The 21,371-nt window shown below is 43.2% G+C and overlaps 1 protein-coding gene across 4 annotated transcripts; it reads left to right on the top strand.

Moving 5' to 3' along the window:
* Nucleotides 1-175: 175 nt before the first annotated feature.
* Nucleotides 176-20,325, top strand: fam110b (family with sequence similarity 110 member B). Of its 4 annotated transcripts, none has more exons than XM_035634721.2 (5): nucleotides 176-446; nucleotides 6,188-6,817; nucleotides 11,531-11,940; nucleotides 14,039-14,918; nucleotides 16,597-20,325. In XM_035634721.2, exons 2-5 carry the CDS (start codon nucleotides 6,695-6,697, stop codon nucleotides 16,609-16,611), a joined length of 1,428 nt encoding a protein of 475 aa, XP_035490614.1. In that variant the 5' UTR covers nucleotides 176-446; nucleotides 6,188-6,694; the 3' UTR covers nucleotides 16,612-20,325. The 4 variants fall into 4 exon arrangements, with proteins under 4 accessions (XP_035490614.1, XP_035490613.1, XP_047188086.1 ...); XM_047332130.1 differs by lacking the exon at nucleotides 176-446 and adding exons at nucleotides 7,526-7,845; nucleotides 8,027-9,071 and having other exon boundaries at nucleotides 6,681-6,817; nucleotides 14,039-20,325; XM_035634720.2 differs by having other exon boundaries at nucleotides 178-446; nucleotides 14,039-20,325.
* Nucleotides 20,326-21,371: the final 1,046 nt, after the last annotated feature.

Genomic DNA, 21,371 nt, shown 5'->3' on the forward strand with positions numbered 1-21,371 from the left:
GTGCACTTCTAAACTAAAATTTATAAATCACTGCAGCTTTTTGCAGATTCTTCCATAACGGTCTATTTGGACTGCATTCATTGAAATTACACAATGCAACATTGTGTAGGTGCTTGACTTGAAACAGCGAAGAACTGGGGACACAATCCTATGTCCCCCTTTTGTTTGACATAGGATCGAACACTGTCAGGCGCTCTTTCTCTCATATGGAGCCAAATCTCTACAAACACCCGTACATACTTGGTCATCGTGAAAGAAGTCGCGGGCAACACTCGGCGCTTATTGTGGTAGGAAGGACCGGAACATGCAGCCTCGGTGCCTTGCGGAGGGACAGTGCTGCTGCTGCCAGTGGCTGGGAACAGGATGCTGTCAGGCCGAATAGACGCACCGACCTAACGGGGTGAAACCGCAGCAGCATCCTTTGTTTTCTGGAGCTGGAGATCCAGGTAAGGACGGCTAGCTAGCTCTGCTGTGATGCGTAACTGGCCGCCCGCTTAACTTTAGACGACCCCGACGCTGACGTGACGCCGGCGCCTGTGTTTTTTTTTTCTTCTTTTTTTCTTTTCTTCTTCTTCTTAATTTGCTTTCATGTGCGAAAATGTGGCCATTGTTCGGATTAGTGTGAGACGGGCAGCAGCCCGGACCTAGTGACTCCCCACGGCGTTCGCCCGCTGAGCGGACGGGTGATGCTGGCGGGGGCTGTGTGCTCGGCGGTTATGTAAGCATTGCGGCGAGCTTCGGCACGGCTCCCCGGCTCAGGAACACCACATTCCGGGCCGCGGTGCACCGACGGCTGTGTTGTGGCGGTGGGGGGGTGGGGGGGGGGGTTGGCATTGCATTGCGCCACGAGCGGCGCGCGCGCGCACGCACGCACAGACGCACGCACGCACAGACGCACGCGCGCACGCAGGCGGGCAGGTGTAGTTAGCGTCGGCCCGAACAGCTCGGGTCCCGCCTGACACCGCGAGCAACAGCTGCTGTGCTGGGGGGGGGGGCCGGCCCTCCAGCGTCGGCCCCTGGCCCGGTGCACGTCCTGCTGTGATCCCCCAGGTCCCAGTTCTCCGGCCGTGTTTGGTTGGGACTGAGGCTGGATGCGGTCCTGGGTGGCTTTGTCTTGTCACATCTAGGTTTCAATACCAACACCATTTCTTGTATTGATCCAGCCGTTTATCAAGTTCCCTCATACGTTGGTACTTGGGGCATAGGCACCCCAAACCCCCACTGTGGTACTTACCTGGGTTTTTTGTAATGTTTTTGATAAACCATATAACTATAGCATTAACTCTGAAAAATGTAAACATCTATTGGTGGCTAATGAGTTTTTTTACCCTAACCCTTAATTTACATACATGCTTTTGTAGTCTTATCGACGACGTAAAGCACTTCACAATGCAAGTCACATTAACCCATCAACTCACAGATTTATACAGTGCTTCTATACAGTACATACATTTTTTTCAAGCCTACTTCTGCCACGTATTACCACGCCAACTAGCGCCGGTGCAGATTAGCAGCACTGAGGTTACATTTATTTAAAATCATATTTTCTGTGCCTCTGAAGAGCTTCCGACATGGTTGGATATGTTAATGTTTGCTGACTTTGCTACTGCCTCTACTGGTGCATCCTCCTCTGGCTCATACTGGCAAAAGAGAGAGAGAGAGATTTCCGTTATCAAATATACACAATGACTAAGAAAACAGTGGGGGCTACAGGTACAGCACTAAGGCAGGCAAGCACACACACAGACAAATGCACACAGGCACAGACGCACACAGGCTCGCAAGCACACACACACACACCTTACGACATTTAAGTTCTGTCCGCCCTGGCGAGAGAGAAACCCACCAGCTCGATCAGTGAGTTTGGAATGTCCCTATGGAGCCAAGTCTATGTAAACACCACCATGCTCGATTCCTGGTCCTCAAAGCGTAGACTTGCGCAAAAGTAACCATGGTGCTCCTAACATACAACTATGTCAGACACACCAGTGAAGGTAAATTAAGAACAAATATAAAAAGAGGCAGAAAAGCAGCAGCACATGAGTCTAGGTCGCAAGCAATGTTTGTTTGATGAGTGGACGGAATAACTTATACGTTGGAGCTTATCGATTTAGCCCAGGGGTCAGTTTAATACCGGGTTTCGGTGCCCATTCCTAACTCTGCCCGATTAATTTTTCCCACCAACATTCAGCAAAGGAGAACACTGATTGGCTCTGACTCTAGTATTCTTTTTCTCTGGGGAAAAAACATAACTCTTTTTAATGTTCTAAAACTTCTAGTCGCACTTCACAGATATTTGGTTGCAACCCAAATGGTTGCACTCTACAGTTTCTACTGTACAGTCTTTCATAATTTAGCCCCAGGGCCCGTTTAATACCAGGTTTTCGGTTCCCCCCTACTAGATAAGACAGAGCCCAATCTCCTCTCGTAATGAATAAATAAATAATACAAATAATAATTCAGCAGTGACGGTCAAAATCCGGTAGGCCGCTGCTGAATGCATGAAGGAGGAAACACTGTAGCACCATATAACACCATAACAAAGCAACATTAACATTGAACAGGGAAGGTTTTAGCTAACTAAAGTAAGTAACAAAAGAAAACTTCCTGTAATGCAGGTTTGAATGAACAGAACCGAAAGCCGGGCATACACTGTACGATTTAAGGCTTCGTCAGTGGGGAGCGATCAGCGATTAATTGCTCCCGACCGGCCGTCGGACGGGGTGTCGGGTCAGCCGACTTCAGCCTCTCGCACAGTTGAAGAAGAGCCACGAGTCGATTCCTCAAACTGTGGGCCTTTTTCCTGACTGCGCCTGCGTGAAGTAGCAAACATGGTCAATTTGGCTTTTGGGATAAGAAATAAATGGTATAATAAATTTAATAAATAGTCAGTGTGCGTATCAATAGTATGGAGGGTCCCTCCGCTGCTGAACGGTTATTGTTTGTAATAAAATCAATTATGTTAATTGGACATACGAATAGTGCGTGCGTGACTCCTTATACACCAGCTCCTCTTTTTTTTGCCTCTTTTTTGAGGTTTTGGCCCACAGATATCGCACATTTCTGTCTTGTCAGCGTTCTTCTTCTATGGTAAACACAAACTTTTCTGCCTCAGAGGAGCTTTCCGCAGGAGCTGACAGGCATTTCACACGCAGTGTGAGCATTCAAGTCGTGGCTGACGGTTCAACCGTGCAGTGTGAGCACATCAATTCTGAGCTTTGGCTTCATATCGCAGACGATTTACTCAGACAGTTTGAGTTTGAAGTCCAGTTCTGTCAGAGATTTCTTCCTGTTTTTTCTCTCCAAGTGCTTTGCTCATTGTGGAATTTGATGGGTTTTCCCTGTAATATTGTAATATTGCCCTCACTATGTAAAGTGCCTTGAGACAATGTATGTTGTGATATGGCGCTATACAAATAAAATTGAATTGAATTGAATTTAATTAGCTGGGATTGGCTCCAGCCCCCCGTGACCCTTAAATGGATAAAGCGGTAGACGATGGATGGATGGATGGATGGATGGATGGAAGAAAACTTGTTTTCTGAACATCTACAGTGAGGGTACTGATGCTACAGAGAACATCAGCTCTTCTAAAGCTACACTTAGTCTTGGATGTCTCCAGGAGACAGAAATGGATGTTTCACCGGGTCTGGAAAAATGTAACTAATGCAGAACTGGCTGAAGCCTGTATTCTCTGGAATCACCAGCAGACGGGGGACTCACTGGTTGCAAAAAGAAGTCTGTTTCTATAGAAGTCTATGAGAAAATTACTCTACTTATCACATGATTTATAACGTAAGATTTTTTCTGAGGAGTTTATGGTCTCAATCAATAGTTTCAAGTCTTCTCAAAGACAGCATGATGTTTATTTTGTAAATGGTGGTCTTATTTAGAGTTAAATAGATGATAAAGCACTGTAAACGCTGGAGCATGGATACAGCGTGATTGACAGATGATCCGTCCAATCGTTGCATGGATGCAGGTGTAGGTGGGCACGCAGTAGACAAGATTCAGTCAGACCCACCCCCAATTTTATATCTTTTTGCAAAAAAAACAACAAGGCCCTGGTCAGAATGCGAAAGTCGATGCTTCAAAACTGCAGGTCACAAACCAACGGGTGAGGCCTCGTGGGTTACATGGTTACGTGGTTCAATTCAATTCAATTATATTTGTATAGCGCCAAATCACAACATAAATTGTCTCAAGGCATTTTACATAGTAAGGTCACTATTACAATATTACAGGGAAAACCCAACAAATCCCACAATCAGCAAGCACTTGGCGACTGTGGAGAGAAAAAACTCCCTTTAAACAGGAAGAAATCTTTGGCAGAACCAGACTCAGTTGTGTGTGGTCATCTGTCTCGACCGGTTGGGGTGAGGAGAAAAATGGGGAAGAGAGGAGAGGAGGGCAGAAAGAGGGGGAGAGGAGAGAGAGAGAGGACAGGGGTACACCCTGGACAGGTCGCCAGCCTATCACAGGGCCACATACAGATGGACAACCATTCACTCTCACATTCACACCTACAGTCAATTTAGAGTCTCCAATGAACCTAACCCCATTCTGCATGTCTTTGGACTGTGGGAGGAAGCCGGAGAACCCAGGCATACACGGGGAGAACATGCAAACTCCACACAGAAAGGCCCTGGTTGAACCCAGAACCTTCTTGATGTGAGGCGAAGGTGCTAACCACTACACCACCGTGCAGCCTTACAATTATGTTGTTGTTGTTATTATTAGTATTAATGAAATAATAATGACGGATTTGGGTCCTGCAGCTCTGGGGTTAGAGATACACTAGGAGAGAAAGAAAACACAGACAGGGTTAGTGACATGTAATGTAAACATATCGGGGGGGAGAGTTGCATAACAGTTGCTTTAATCTCTATCAGACTGATGCTTATAATTAAGGAAAACTGACACTTATAAATGCAATGATGTTATTAATATTAATAATAATAATAATACTTATAATAATAATGATGGGTTTGGATCATGCAGCTCTGGGGTCAGAGATACACTAGGAGAGAGACAAAACTGAGTTAGTGACATGTAATGTAAATACATGGGGGCAGAGAGAGAGAGGGATAGGGAGAGAGATGCTCATGATATAAGTTCCCCAAGCAGTCTATGCCTATATCAGCATAATAAAGAAATGATTTGGTACACATGATAGATGGAGGTCTTGCACATATGTTTAATGTGGGTGTCAAATGTAAGATGAGGACCCGCAGATCTCCAGCTGTCACCGCCTGAAACTCTTTCTACCACGTTTCTACTACACACAAAAAAGTGCAACAAATGAAAAAGTGCAATAAATACACAGTTATTATGACACTTTATGATCATCATAGGTAAGGCTCTTCTCCATTAGTAAGCCTGAAAGTCTGCTGTCAAATCACAGAGAAAGAGACGCACACAATGGAATTTGAATCCGCAGAAATTAACATTTTAAATTTAAAAGTAATCCACTGAGGACTGTAGGTCCCAAACTACAAACAACTGGCCAGAGATCTATGGAGAGTTAATATGGCAGAGAGTTGAGGAGATAAGTAGTAGGTTTTAAGGCAGCACCAGCTTAGACAATAATTAGGCTGTGTCCAAAATCGACTCGACCACATGCTGTGCTTCTTTGATAAGGCCATTTGGTGTAGGACAAAGATGCCAAGTTAAATACATGCCGCTGTCTAGGGGAGTAGGAGCACAACAGAATTAAAAGAAAACTGGTCCCTTCCTGGTCCCCAAACCACAACCAGAACACTGGAATTATCAACAGTGAACATTTTATTTACAGGTGAACAAACTATTGACAAACGTTCAGGGTGAACCCAGGCCAAAACAACAACCAAAATACTCTGTCTTTTACACAAAAGGAAACTTACTAGATGAAACAAACCAAATAAGACTAAAACTAAAAAACATTGACTACCATTAAGTGGTGCCCTTGAGCAAAGCACTGACACCATAACTGCTCAAATGGAGCAGCCTAATGAACACAGAATGGTTGAGTGTGCAGCTCCAAGTGGGATGTTCGTTACTTTATCCCACATGAGTAAGCACAATGAAATTAACAGTTTTGTGTATTTGTGTGTCCTTGACATTCTTGCTGGGGTTGTTAGGTGTATGATGTCACAGTATAACTTTAACCCCATTGCCTTTTTTCTCTCTTTTTTTCTGCTGATTTCAGATTGCGTGGCGAGCAGAAAAGAGAGTTCAAGCGGTGGTGAGGTGGGGCTTTCATTTCCCACCATCCTCCTGCTTTTCCTTGGGCCCTGTCACACCGCTGCCCTCAATACTCTTTTACTTCCTTTCCATTCTGTCACTGCACTCATTTGCTCTCTATCTATCGATCTCTCTGTCCATGTTTCTTAATGAATAATTCCAGACCTAAGAACCACAGACCATTAGAGACCTCTGAGTAAAGACCAGTGAAGTCAGAGCTGCTAAACAGTCCTACTCAAGCAATGAAGTAGAATATTTGACTGCAGTACCTAAGCAGCCCTCTGGCCTAGAGTCTGGCTCAGTCACAGGGTTTCACAGGCCATGAGGAGGGTCAGGGGCTTCATCTCATTCTAGACCTTCTCATCTCCACCTTGAGTCTTCATGTTTTGGGGGTCTTCTGGTTGCCCTGCCCTCTGTCGACCCCCCCGCACCTGCTGCCACCACGGCCGGCCACCCCAGTCGCCTCGTTGCAATGCCGACAGAGACACTGGCTTCAGACCTGCCAGATAGCAAGGCTGCCGGCCCCGCGGCGGCCTTCGGTTCTGCTGTACCCCTCCGCATCTTAAACAAGGGCCCCGACTACTTCAGGAGACAGGTACTGTTACATTACTCTGACATCTGTTGCGTGCGTGTGAGAGAGTGAGAGTGGTATGTGTCAGTATTACAACCTTTATACCTACACTGTACAACGACACACTGTGTACTCATTTAGGGATTAAAGTGAACTGAGATTTCTTTCCCTGATATTTGGGACCATCCCTTCTACGTTCTGGCCATAGACTGTATATAAAGATGGACGACAACGTCACCCCCTGGTGGCTGGCTGAAGTATAGGTCATAAACCCTCCCTCTTTGATGTTAGCAGATGGGACATGGACCAAACTAACACATTAAATACATTTTCTCAAAGATGTTTTCTGTCATTTCAGGTTATTCTTATCACACTGGTGTATGTTCAAGATATCATGTTTCTTTTAAGTTTGGTTTTAATTAGTTACACCGGAGGGCGCCCGGCACCAGAGCAACTTTTCATCCCATAAATCTTTAGATGACACACCAAATATGAAGTTGCTGACATGAAATCTATAGGAGGAGTTTGTTAAAGTATGACGTGTGAAATGGCCAAAAATGCCTAAAGTGGAGGTGCCCTTCAGTGGACACCGGGGGCACTGCACCTCCAGTGCTCTGGCCCTAATAACACATTGAATCTTGTATACACAGACATTAAAAATGCAAAAGTAGCCCCTCTACCCCACATTGGCAGCTCTGATCATCTAACTGTCATACTTATGCCTGCATATAGACCCAGAGTGAGACTGGAGACAACAGCACTGAAAGACATCAGAGTGTGGCCACAGGAGGCTGTCCCAGCCCTACAGGGCTGCTTTGAATGCACACAATGGCATTTTCAAGGATGCTGCTTCAACTGGGGACTATATGGACCTACAGAAGTACACAGAGGCGGCGATGGGATTCATCACTAAATTAATTGATGATGTGACTGTGGGTTAAACTGTGAGAATGCGTGCAACCAACAAGCCATGGCTGACAGGAGAGGTCCATTCACTGCTGAGGACCTGTGATGCTGCCTTCAGATATGGTGACACTGCAAGATATAGCGTGGTGAGGAACAACCTGAACAGATGGATCAGAGAGGCAAATCTGGCATGTCACTTCACTGACAACAAAGACACACAGCGCCTTTGAATTCCAGACAGTGACAGGCTGTTAGCCTACTGCAAGACCAGACTGTAATGATACCTCCCTTAAAGGTAACCTCAACACCCTTTACTCTCGGTTTCAGGTCACAACAGGAGGGCACAAAGGATCACACCATCACCAGGTGATGTCTGCCGACAGCTTCTGTCTTCTCTAGAATAAACCATCAAAATACTGCTGGACCAGACAAAATACCAGGCCGTGCTCTGAAAGACTGCGCAGGGCAACTGAAGGATGTCTTCACAGACATTTTTAACATCTCCCTCAGCCAAGCTGTAGTGAACACCTGCTTAAGAGCACCACCATAGTTCCTGTCCCCAAAAAACAAAACCCTGTATGTATGAATGACTATCGCCCTGTTGCCCTCACTCTAATAGCCATGGAATGCTTCCGAGTGGCTTGGTATGGAATATATCAAATCAAGCCTCCCTGCCAGCTTGGACCCCCTACAATTTGCATACAGGACAAACCGGTCTACAGAGGACGCTATATCCACCCTGCTCCACCTCACTCTGACTCATCTGGAAGATAAGAACACCTATGCCAGGATCTTGCTTAAAACGACTTCAGCTCGTCATTCAATACAATCTTCCCACAGCAGCTGGTGAATGTGGACACTGACACCTGCAATTAGATCCTGGACTTCCTCACACAGAGACTGCAGATTGTCAGAATTGGCGGCAATACATCAAACAGTGAATTGCTTACTACTACTACTACAGTAGTAGGCCTCATCAGCAACGAGGATGAGTCCGCCTACAGGTGTGAGGTGGAGCAGCTGACAACCTGGTGCAAATTTCACAACGTCACTCAACACAGAAAAAAACAAACTGATAATGATTATTGACTTCAGGAGGGCCAAATCAAACCACCACCCTCTGCTGATCACCTGTGGTTCTGTTGGTGAGAGAGTAAAATGCACCAAGTTTCTGGGGTTTCATCTGGCTGATGACATGACCTCCAGGGATAACACCACAGCTGTCGTTAAGAAGGCCCAACATCGCCCAACAGACTGAATGGGGCGGACCTCCCCACTTGAGCCATGACAGTCTTCTACCATGGCATCCTCACATACTGCGTCACATCCTGTTTTGGGAAAAGCAGATGAGAGACAGAGACTGGTCAGAATGGTGAGAACAGCAGAGAAGATCATTCACCTTGGTTTGTTTACACCTGCAAGTCGAGGGGGCGGTGTTGCAATACTCCAACAATGACAAGTGGAGAGTGTCTCTTGTCACTGTCCCTGCCTCTAACTCATTTGAAACAATAATCTTACAAATCAGTGGACCAGTCCCTACTATTTAAGCCACTATCTATCGCCCACCCAAGTCCAACAAATAATTTTTTTAATGATTTTTCTTCCTTTTTAACATCCATCTGCTCCATGTCCCCTAATGTATAATACTGTGTGATTTTCATATTCACATGGACAATACCAGCAGCAAGGGACTTTTCTTCAGCCCTAGACAGTTTTGAGTTACAGCAATATATTGACTTTCCCACACACAACAAAGGACACATCCTGGACCTCATCTGTTCTGGTTTAACCCCTTTTATCTGTACTCCATCTGATTTGCCCATCTCTGACCATAAGCTAATTTGCCATGTCAATTTGCCACCATCCAAAACAAATCCGCCTTGCTCCATCTCATTTCGAAACATCAAGAACATTGATATACCTGCTCTCTCTGTTGGAATTAGCAATTTCCCCATAAACAAATTAGCCAACACTGCTGATCTGGTTTCACATTACAATGATGGACTTCACAAACTTCTAGACACTCTTGCTCCTCTGAAAACCCAGACTCTTTCTTTTACTCACTCTGCCCCCTGGTATTCACCTGCTCTGTCAGTAAAAATAAAAGGACGTCGCCTGGAACGTCTCTACAAAAAAAACGGACTTACTGTACAGACAGGTAGAGTCGTTCGTCCACCAACCCACCAAGGCTGGCAGTTCGATCCGGACTTCTGTCAGTCCGTATGCCGTTGTGTCCTTAACCCTAAATTGCCGCTGACGGCTCTTCCGAAAGTGTATTAATGTGTATGAATACAATATTAAATTTCACTGCTATGCGGATGACACCCAGCTCTACCTGTCCACCAAACCCACTTCCAAGCTCCCCCCGTCTTCCCTGTCAGACTGCTTAGATGAAGTTAAAACCTGTTCTGCTCACAACTTCCTCAAACTTAACATTAACAAAACTGAAATACTACTTGTTGGCTCTAAATCCACCCAATCTAAATGTCCCAATTTCTCATTCACCATCGACAATTCCATAGTCCCTCCTTCCCCTCAGGTGAAGAGTCTGGGTGTCATCCTCGATAGCAGACTTATTTTTGAAAAACACATGAATAATCTCACCCAGTCTGCTTACTTTCACCTACGCACTATCCACCGTCTTTGTCCATCACTCACACCCTACAGCACTGCGACTCTCATCCACGCCCTCGTCACCTACCATATTGATTATTATAACTCCCTCTTCTCTGGTTTACCCCACATGTCCATCCATAAACTCCAATTGGTCCAGAACTCAGCTGCCCACACTACCACCAGAACCCCATCCACAGAACATATCACTCCTATCCTCAAACATCTAGACTGGCTCCCTGTCCAATACCGCATAGATTTTAAGATTCTTCTCCTCACTTTCAAAGCCCTCCATAATCTTGCTCCTCCATACAGCCTTAAACTCCATCCCGAACTGTCAGATCCTCTTCTTGCTTCCTGCTCTCCTATCCTTCGGCCCGCCTGTCCATGATGGGGCTCAGAGCCTTCAGTCATTCTACCCCTCGCCTCTGGAGCTCTCGCCCACTATCCATCTGTACCATAGAGTCTCTCCCTACCTTTAAAACCTCCCTCAAAACTCACCTATTCCTACCTATTTTCTATTATATTTTAAAATGTTTTAGTTTTTAACTATATTTGCCTGTTTTAAACTGTATTTTTGCTTGTTTTAACTGTAAGGTGCCCATAAATAAAATGTATAATTATTATTATTATTATCCTGAGGTGCATCCGCAGAGGAGACGGCATTATTAATGATCCTTCTCATCCCTCTCACAGTCTCCTCTCTCATGCCGTCAGGGAGAAGATACAGGAGCATCTGTGGGACATCATGTCTAAAAAACACTATCAATTGGTGATGAGACTCATACATAGTCATATGTCCAAACATTTAGTGAAAGTAGGGAAATTTAGTTTTCGACAGCCTAGCTCTCAGTTCGTTTCCCCTCCACCTCAAGTATATATTTAGCTAGCAGGAGTCCCACACAGAGTACATTTTTTTTTAATAAAATATATATATATTAATTCGAAACTCCTCACACAAATCCATCAACATAGTATTATCCATTTAAAACTTTTTTAAACTTAACTTGGGCAAGACACTGAACTTAAATTGTCCGACCAAAAATTTTCCTTGGTGCACCTAATATTAGGGATGGGGAACCGAAACCCTGTATTAAACGAGCCACAGGGTTAAATTATGAAAGACTGTCCTATTGATAAGCTCCGACGTTATCGGTGCTGCTAATGGTGTAAAGTGTTGCATTTGTTAACATATATTATGTTATATCTGTTTCTCAGGTGGAACCAAACCCAAAGCGCCTCAGTGCTGTTGAGAGACTAGAAGCTGACAAAGCCAAGTACGTCAAGAGCCAGGAAGTCATCAACGCAAAGCAGGAGCCAATCAAACCACCTGTGCTGGCCAAGCCTCCTGTCTGCCACCCCCTGCTCTCCAAGAGAGGCCCTTGTAGTGGAGGAGGAAATGGAGGCGGGATACCTTTCAAAGCATCCAATAACAATGCAAAGTCAGACACATGTGCAACAAGTAGTGGCAGCAGCAAAAGGGAGAATTTAAACCTGGAGATCCTAAAAAATCTGCTAAATTCGTCGTCCTCTTCAGGAGCTGGACCTGAAGGACTAGGAGCAGGAGCTAAGAGTGCTGTGCTGATGAGGTCATCAGGGGAAATGGCCAGGAGCTGGACACCATCAGGGTAAACTCATATGCTATGCCCACATATTGTGTATATTTCTTGGTTAAGATTCAAGCAATGATCATTAGCTGCTGTTTAAATGTGCAAACACATCAAGTAGGCCTGTCGTGATAATCACATTATCGACTTATCGTATGATACATGAAAATGAACTCGATCATTTCTATTGACCTCAATAATCGGCATTGTGGTGGTGGCAGGTAGGAACGCGGTTCAATCCTCTCCTCTGCTTTGTGTCTCAGGCGCAGCTCACAAACTGTGTCAACACTGTCAGATAACATTTTGCAAAAATACTGCCACTGCTGCTTCAGAATTGTATTAAATGTCGCAATTACATGACTCAACGAAGGCTTTTATTTTGACACTACAAGACTCAATGACAGCGCACTGTAGAATGTTTGGGCGACACGCCCTTGAGGAGAGACAGGGAGAGAGACAGTGAGGAGTAGGGTTAGGGTCTTTACCGGGTACCCGTGAGATGAAGTTGAATTTCGGTTCTGCTTATCTGTTATCTGTAAAAACATGACTCCCTGACAGGAGCTGACTGTCTGCGTCACACATCAACGTACGGGCGCCTGTGTTTTGAAATGAGCTAGGGCTTAGCATGCCTGCTACGGCCGACCAACGGAGTGTAGCTCCAAGTCTGGTCGCACTTCGACTCTTGACAAACAGCACAAAAGTGATGCGGAGCAATGCACAGTCTTTGATGTTCTGTGGGAGTATGACTGTGTCAGTCTGATCACCAGCACAAGCACCTGAAGTAAATCTCTTTAACATGCAGTACTTTAGTTCACATTTCGTGACACAAATCGTGTAGAAGAGAGCAGTGATTCACACACTCAATGACCGATAGGCCTTTAATAAAAACACACATGATTCAGTTGCAAAAAATGACAATAATATTGTTTTTCGCAATAATTCTGGCCTAATATACCGTCTGTCAAAAACAGGCCTAACATCAAGTGCAAATGTGAAACCTTAAACTAGATATGATCATATTGGATTTACCCAGGAAAACTGGGATTTATCTGCTCCCAACTCTCCTTGCTCTCTTTGTATTTTTCCAACCAGAAATACGTCTCGGATTAGGGCGACAACTAGACAAGCCTAACTCCGTGACATATTTCCAGATGGAAAAGTATATAAAAACTGAAGAGAATTCTGACTGGGGGGGGCAGATAAACACTCGAGGTTGAGGCAATAAATTTGCCTTAATGGCCAAGGTTGCGAGCATTTGAATTTTTGTGTTTGTTTGTTTTTATATTTCCCTGGCTAGTTGTTGGATTGTTACTTGGATAGTACACATTTTAACTAATTTGAGAATACTTGGGTTAATGACAGGTATATTTTTCACCTTATTGATGAACATGAAAATTAGATGGGAATTAAACCTGCAAAAGCTGAGTGTGAGCTGTCCTTTCTCATAATAACCACCAACCTATTGAGTAAAACTGGATGGGTCTTAATAATTTCTAGTTGGTGTTGGTGTATATTGCAGTCAGTTAGTTAATTCTAGATTAAAATACATTGTTATGGTTACAATGCTCTCACAGAAGGTTCCAGAGTACTTCACCTCAAATGTGCTCAGGTTAGAATGTTAAAGTACAGTGTGATTGCAAGCCATTGGGAAGGGAGGACAATGCGGTACAAGGCAAGCGGGCAAAACGCCCTAATCTTGAAGTAGCGTCAGTAATAATTTAGAAGGTATATGTACAGTATATGTCAAATTTATAAAGTTGAAACTCTGAGGTATATATCTTGGTTCTATGAAATCTGGGCAACCCTAAATGTATTACATAGGACTCAATACAGCTGAAACAATGTGTAAAACGTCAGTGAAAGTATCAAAGTATCAGAGCAACAATCTAACAGAGGTGTGAGGGTGGTGGCAGAGGTTGTGGGGTAACCCTGTGCATTTTTGGAAAATGTGAAGGGCATGTCCAAGCTTAAAGGTTGATAAGATACTCTCTATGCAAGTGTGAGGAAGTATAGTATTCTTCTCTGTCTAGAGTCTACAAATCAGCCCTAATTTTTACTACATTACCTCCCTTTATCATTACTATTATATTGCTTATATATTTCTGTTTTCTATTCCTAGGATGCCGTTAACATACCGATCTACAATGACACTTAATGAGCAACCACCAGACTCAGGTCCCAGTCCAAGCACTTCACATTCCCTCCGCTCCTTCTCCCATTCATTGAAGGTCCCCCCGATCAACGGTGGGGGACGTCACGGTCCACAGCAGGGAGGAAACCTCAACCTCAGCAGACGAGTCCTGGGTGAGAGAGGAGGTGAGGGAGTAGTTGTTGATCACTCTCGCTCTCCACTCCCACCCTTGCTTACCTCCCACTCCTCCTCTGACCTCTTACGACTGTGCAATGGCAAGCCACTCCGTACCGCTCGATCCAGCAGCTCCTCAGCTCCACCCCTCCCTCCGAAACCTAACCCTGCTTCCCTCCCTCCTCCAGCACTTTCCTTGTCGCTGCCTCCCCCTCGACCAACTCCATCCCCGTCACCCTTTGACAACACCACCCCTCAGTCGCTACCTTGTGATTTTGGAGACCCTTCCAACACTTCAATTGATCCCAACCTGGAGCTAGAGCTTGGCTCGTCTGTGGCTCGGCGCTCCTCGCTACACAGATCTAAATCAGACCTGTCAGACCGGTACGCCCGGGCGGGAGCTGATGTGGAACGTTTTTTTAACTACTGTGGCCTCGACCCCGAGGAGCTGGAGGGAGTTGGTCCAGAGAATTTTGCACGAGCCAACTCAGACATTGTCAGTCTGAACTTTCGATCAGCTTCTATGATCTCCTCCGAATGTGACCGGTCACGGCGATCTTCTAACAATGAGTTGTCAGACGGGGACGAGGGTGAGGACGAGGAGGAGGAAGAGGCCGGCGAGCGTGTTCCATATGGCATCTCGGCAGTGGAACGAAATGCAAGAGTCATTAAGTGGCTGTACAGTATCAAACAGGCAAGAGACACACAAAAAGTGTCACATGTTTAGGACAATCACCATAGACATGTTTCAGCATGGATCGATGGACAAGGTTTACAGACTTTGATCCATGGGTTGACCTGAAAATCTATGAAAATGAATAGATTGATGAATGAATGTTGGAAGAAAAAGTCTGGTAGGTCTAACCACACAAGTAGAGAAAATAGACAAAATATTGTTTAAAAATCATTGAAGAGATGAGGAAAAGGACTTTAATCTTCGTCGAGAATAAGACTAAGAACATGTAGAGCTGTTTCCCCAGTAAGAGAAATGGTCGTCCATTCAAGGTTTTTGAAGTGGGAATATGAATAGGGGCGTCATCTACCTAAATACATACATACATTTAGGAAGAATTCAGACTCCTTCACTTTCAATTGGACCTCTTTTCTATTGTTTTGTCAGTTCAGTTTTTAATGGCTAAAATGTCCTCTTTTTTTCAATGACGTGTCTGTTTTTTGGCCCCCTCATTTCTGACCAGTCTCCTGGTCCCTGTCAGCCACATGACCAACTGTTGTAAGTGTTCAGATGGTTCCAAATTTCTTCCTTCTTACAATTATTGAGGCCACTGTGCTCCAAGGAACACTCAAAGCTTTAGAAAGGGCTTTATATACTTGTCCTGATCTATTATCAGTGAAATGTAGACACTCCTGTACTTTGCAGAAAGCAAAGGGGTCTGAATACTTTTTTAAGGACCTATCCACTTCCCACTGTAAGCTGTCTTGTAGACATAATAACTCGGACTGGGAACCCACATTAAATGTGACATTTTAGCAGTGTTTAAGTGCTGTGAAAAATTCTGGCTGTTCTATACACACATACACCTAACCTTGATCAGTCATTACAGAAATTGTTAAAATGTATAAATAGCTGGAGATTTGTTTTATTTTTATTTTTTACAGATGTCTGTAGAGAGTAGATTTCACTGTACTACATTTGGTGCACCAGAAAAAGACTTTTGTGGTCCCGGGGTGAAACACATTGCATATGTGAAAAAAATTATGATGAAATGTATTATGGGTACCGGAACCCGGTATTAAACGGGCCCCGTCCGGTGCTAAATTATGAGAGACCATAGTATTGATAAGCTCCGACATTATCAGTACTGCTAACAGTATAAAAGAAATTAATGCATTCGTCGATGATGAATTTTCGCTATTGCTAATCCTGAGGAGAGAGGTGTGTGTCTGTTGGAGCCTGTCCTGTGCAGGGGGCGGGGCAAGCTCTGTCCAGAAAACGGTCCAAAGTCCGGTTATACTTCAAATCAATGGAGACAAAGCATGTTTCAACAAATGTTTTGCTAGTAAAGGCGGTAACACGAGCAATCTGTCAAAACACTTCAGGCAGAGAAATGTACAGTTTTCCTCAGCCTAGCTCACAGTCCATCTCCGTTTTCCTTCTACCTAAGTTCTGTTAAGCTAGCAGGAGCCCACACTGAGTTGATTAACTTGTGCAAACATAGGTTAATGGCATTAACCATTCATCGTATAGAGTTACATTTGTCATGTAGAATATATATATATGTGTATATATATATGTATATATATATATAAATTAATCAATTCGAAATTGAAATGAATGGTTAGATTAAGTTTATGAACACAAATCCATCCACATAATACAATCTATTCAAACATTTTCAACTTTTTTGTTATAGTTGCAGCTACATTGAACCATCCCACACATCCCTCTATTTCTGCTGGTCCAAGTCAAAGACAAGCCCGAAGCCCCTTCACAGTTGCAGCTAGTGGGAGGATGAATGAGGAGAGGGTAAACGAGCGCCACCTCGCTGTGACCCGGTATAATGATGAAAGGCCTACAACCCTTTACAACAGTAGAGTCCAAGGACTTTAGGTAACAGTCTGTCTCTATTGAGTTGTGTTACTTTTTTCCTTTGATGGGCTTTATGTTAGTCCCATCACTCAACACAGAACATCATGTACTTTATTTGTTCAAAGTAGTCCTGTTCAGTGTTCAAGGATATACTGTGTACAGTACGAGAGAAATAAAACATTTATCCATTCCATTATATTCTCATTTTATAAAATTTTTGAAGTCGCTTTTGTCCAAAGCTACTTAAAATAAGTGCATTCAACCATTAAGATATTATCGAAAAGTGCAACAATCAAGAGAGTACATTTATCAAATACGAAAAAAACAGCTTCAAGTGCCCTCCCTTTAAATTTTTTTTTATAAAAACGTAACCAACAAAAGTACCGTTAAAGTACCTCCCTGTAAACTAGATATAATAATTACTAAATGAAGGCCTTGAGTGATGAATGAATGTGTGGTGACTCAGTGGTTTGGACAGATAGACATGTACAGCATTAAGGTCATTGTGCTGATAGGCCATCAACCTAATCATGTTAACCAACATAACATCATACTGGAGAGTTTTATTGTCCTGTGATGGGATATGGTTATCCAGAGGCTGTTTTACACTAACCATATATTTATAATTCATTCACATTTAACCATATGACCAGGTAAAAGGGTATAATGATCAACGATGAGCCTCTAACCAAACTTTTGTGTGGTTTGTCTGTGGGGAAAAACTTGAATCACAGAATTATGCCATAGTTGATGTGTGATTTTTAAAGAAACTATAACAATAGTTTCTTCACCTATAAAGACAGATGTTGCTGACACGTTTGGTCAGCAGGAAATAGTTAACTTTTTATCTGTGAGATTGCCAAGCTGCTAAATGAAAATTATGGCTGCTGAGTGGTCACATTCTGCTGCTTTTATTTATGAAAGACAGTTTCCTAGAGGCAGAATAATCTCCCCATAATATAGATTTTTGATCAATAGAGAGCAGACTTAGACTTAGATGCTCTTCAAAAAAGGACTTTTGTTGTCTACATAAATTATGTAGATGATGGTATCATATCATTTCCAGACAATGATAAGTTTTCAAGTGGAGTTACATCTTTGTCATGGTCTAGTTGTGGTAATCAATAGTTGAGAACTCACAGAAATGAATTACTTTAGCCCTGATCATGTTATCGTCTCACTAATCCATGTCCTACAAAGTCGGACAGTCTCGCTCAGTGAAGTTCATTTGTGGGACCATGTCACTATGATGGTGGTGCAGGATGACATCTGCCCAAACGGCCCAATCCATGGATCACTGGTCAGTCCATATGGCTTTATGGTTACTCCTCCTAGTTCAATTGTAATAAGTCATTGATAAGTAATTTGGTGCAAACCAAATTAGTCAAACTACACGTGTTTAAGTGGCCTTAACAGTCAAACATTTACACATAACATATGCCATTACCTTACTTGTTATTCAGTGAAGCACCACATAATCATTGTGTGCATGGATTTTTACAAGCATAACTGCCAGCAACAGAGAAAATAATTGTGTAGGACACCAAAATTCTCCTTTCAAAACAATGTCAGTATAAGTCTGTGATTATGTAGACCACCAGGCACTATACACATACACTGAAATTAATATTTATAAAGCTGTCCTAACTGTACAGGTCATATTACAGAACATAATGGAAGATTGTGAGAAGCAAGAAGGTTCTGGGTTTGCAGATTATCTCCAGGTACTCTGGCTTCCTCCCACAGTCCAAAAACATGCAGATTGGGGCTAGGTAAACTTGACTCTAAATTGATCGTAGTTGTGAATGTTAGAGTGAATGGTTGTTTGTCTCTGTATGTTGGCCCTGTGATGTCAGCTGGGATCGGCTCTAGTCCCCCCGCGACCCTTAATGGATAAAGCTGAATGGATAATGGATTGCTTCCTACAAACACATACACAGAAGGAAATCCAGCAGAGCAGAGCTTCGGCATTATGCCATCATGAACAACTAGTTCATGTCCATGTCCTCAGCTCTGCTTTTCTCTCTATCTGTATCTGGAGTCCTCAAAGCCAGCCACAGGAAGAAACTTGCTTAAAAAAGCCCCTGTGTGTTCCCTGATAATGAAGGGGTTGTTACCAAGTTCAACTCCACCCTCACCTTTGTCATGTTTGTTTGTCTACCCCTCGACCTCCCTTCACCTCACCTCAAACAACAGAAACAACTCTGCTGGGTTTACCTCACTTCTCTCCTCAATATGGGAACTCAGACAAAACACTACAATGGTGATATTGGTGGTATGGAGGCATCAACATGTGATCTTTTAATTTTTGAGAGGTATATGGTTTGGAATACACATGGTGACAACATAGTGTGTAGGAGAAAGCAGGCTAAGATGTGCCAAATCTTATTAATAATAATAATGATAGTAATATTACTAATAATAATAATAATACATTTAGCACTTTTCATTGCTAAAAGCAATCTCAAAGTGCTAATTTAGATATAGTGGTAATGGGCAACAGCATTGAAATCCTATTTGTTTATTGAAAGTCATAATGCTGGGCCACATTTGACCCACTGGTTAGTGGATGACCAACTCTACCTCCTGAGCCACAGCCGCCCTATATAAAAGCGCAATATAAATACATTCCATTTTCCATTTATGCACCTCTGGCCCGCTGTCGTTGCTTTAGCAACACCAAGATCTGACCGAGCAACTGCTAAGCAACATCAAGGATTTTGTTATGAAAACTGAAAAATTTAAATCATTTTGATAATTTAATTATGGTTTCGAAAAATTATTATTTTCATTGACTTTTCGCAAATATTTATATAACAAAAAACCCAAGCTAGCATTTGACAAAATTAGCTCCAAGTTTAGCTGGTGCCCAGTGAAACATGCAGGCAACAGCTCGAAAATGGAAACGTTTCTCGTAAACAACCACAAAGTCGACAAAGCGACACCCCATCATCCCGGACTTGGTGCCAATCGTACACACACACATGTCCACATTTTGCTTTCTCCGCGAGCCCGCCTCTGTCCCCCGGGGTGACCACGGCCCGGGAGGCCACAGCCTCTTAGACCGCTGAACATCTCTGCAAATGGGAGCGTGCAATATGGCACCCATGTTTAAAAACATATTCTCATCAAATACTCCGGAAATTAAAGAGTCAAAACTACCCTCCTGTGCATGTTTTTAATCCATGCTCAGAAGCATTGACATATCTTGAATAGACAAGGATAATGACCTGCCACCAGAGTTGTAGGAAATCAGCATTAGTTTTTCTGTGGTACCTGATTAGTTTTCCTTTTCGTCTATGTGTTCATGCTGTAAGAAAATGTATATAAATCAATGTGTTGGATTTCAGTTTTTCTCTGTCTTAAGGTTCATGGTTAAATATTTTGGAAAAAGTCTGTTGTTTTGCTCTGCCTTCAGTGAAGACATGTCTGACCAAACTGATCGGCATGATTGTTTCGGAAACTCAGTGTTGACCGTGTTTTACAACATGGAAACTGTTACATTTTGCTGTGCTGAAAACAAAAATCAACAAAAAATAAATATTCATGTTCAGTTTATTTTGCATTATTTCAATAAATGTCTTTGTTTGCCATCTTTTGCAACCTATTTGTTTTTCGTGTATGTAGCGAACAACTCTGGCTTCAGCCATGGCTATTAAAGAATCATGACATCTGGATATGGGACTTGCAAACATTCCTCACCTCTGCTTGCCTCACCATCAAACCACATTGGATACAGGAAAGCAAAAGCAAAGAATGTGTTTCTCTAAACACACAGGCTTTCAACATGATACAAGTATATATGGCCAACCACTCTCTTCGAAGGGGGGATAGACCAAATGAAGATCTCTCTGCGATGGCCCTGAAGTGCAAATCACAACGCCCAAGAGTAAACACAACACCGAAAGACTAAACACTGCGCGAAAGTCGGGTAAAGTTGGAAAGATATTGACAGATTCGGACTTTCCGGTTAAATAACTTGTAAACGAAACGTTCTAAAAACACAAGCGTAGCCTCTTCCCAATCAGAATAGTGTACACAATGAGCTACAGTAATATTGTCATCCAAGTGACTTGAATTGCGTGCTGGAGGAATAACGAGATGGGTGTGAGGCGAGTGCCCAGGGACCGTCTGCAGAGTGCAACGCCAAAGAAGAGCTCCACAAAGAAATTAATAGGTTCACTGCTCTTAACTGTAGTGTTACCAAAATCACACCAGACAAAGATGAACTTCCCATGGTCACACTGCACCTCTTATTTTGGACAAAAAATGCTGCAGCCTAATCTTGGTGACTCTGCACTGTAAAGTAGCAAAGTTATTAAAAATTATTTTAAATAGAAATTCAACAAAATTATCTAAAAGCATTTGTGCAAAATAAGAGCTGTAGTGTGACCATGGGAAGTTCATCTTTGTGTGAGGTGATTTTGGTGACCCTGCACTGTACAGTAGTGAGGTTATTAAAAATGATTTCAAATAGAAATTCACCAAAATTTGGTAACTACAGTTAAGAGCAGTGAACCTAGTGATTTTTTTGTGGAGCTCGTCTTTGGCGTTGCACTTTGCAGACGGTCCCTGGGCACGCGCCTCACTCATCTCTAG

The sequence above is a fragment of the Scophthalmus maximus genome, chromosome 5 (genome assembly GCF_022379125.1).
Source record: "Scophthalmus maximus strain ysfricsl-2021 chromosome 5, ASM2237912v1, whole genome shotgun sequence".
NCBI classification, from domain to species: domain Eukaryota; kingdom Metazoa; phylum Chordata; class Actinopteri; order Pleuronectiformes; family Scophthalmidae; genus Scophthalmus; species Scophthalmus maximus.

Bases quoted from the DNA above. Each gene is read 5' to 3' on its own strand.
- fam110b (XM_035634720.2), top strand. From the start codon at position 6,695: ATGCCGACAGAGACACTGGCTTCAGACCTGCCAGATAGCAAGGCTGCC. The intron at 6,818-11,530 runs GTACTGTTACAT...TCTGTTTCTCAG, and splicing joins CCGACTACTTCAGGAGACAG to GTGGAACCAAACCCAAAGCG. The intron at 11,941-14,038 runs GTAAACTCATAT...TTCTATTCCTAG, and splicing joins AGGAGCTGGACACCATCAGG to GATGCCGTTAACATACCGAT.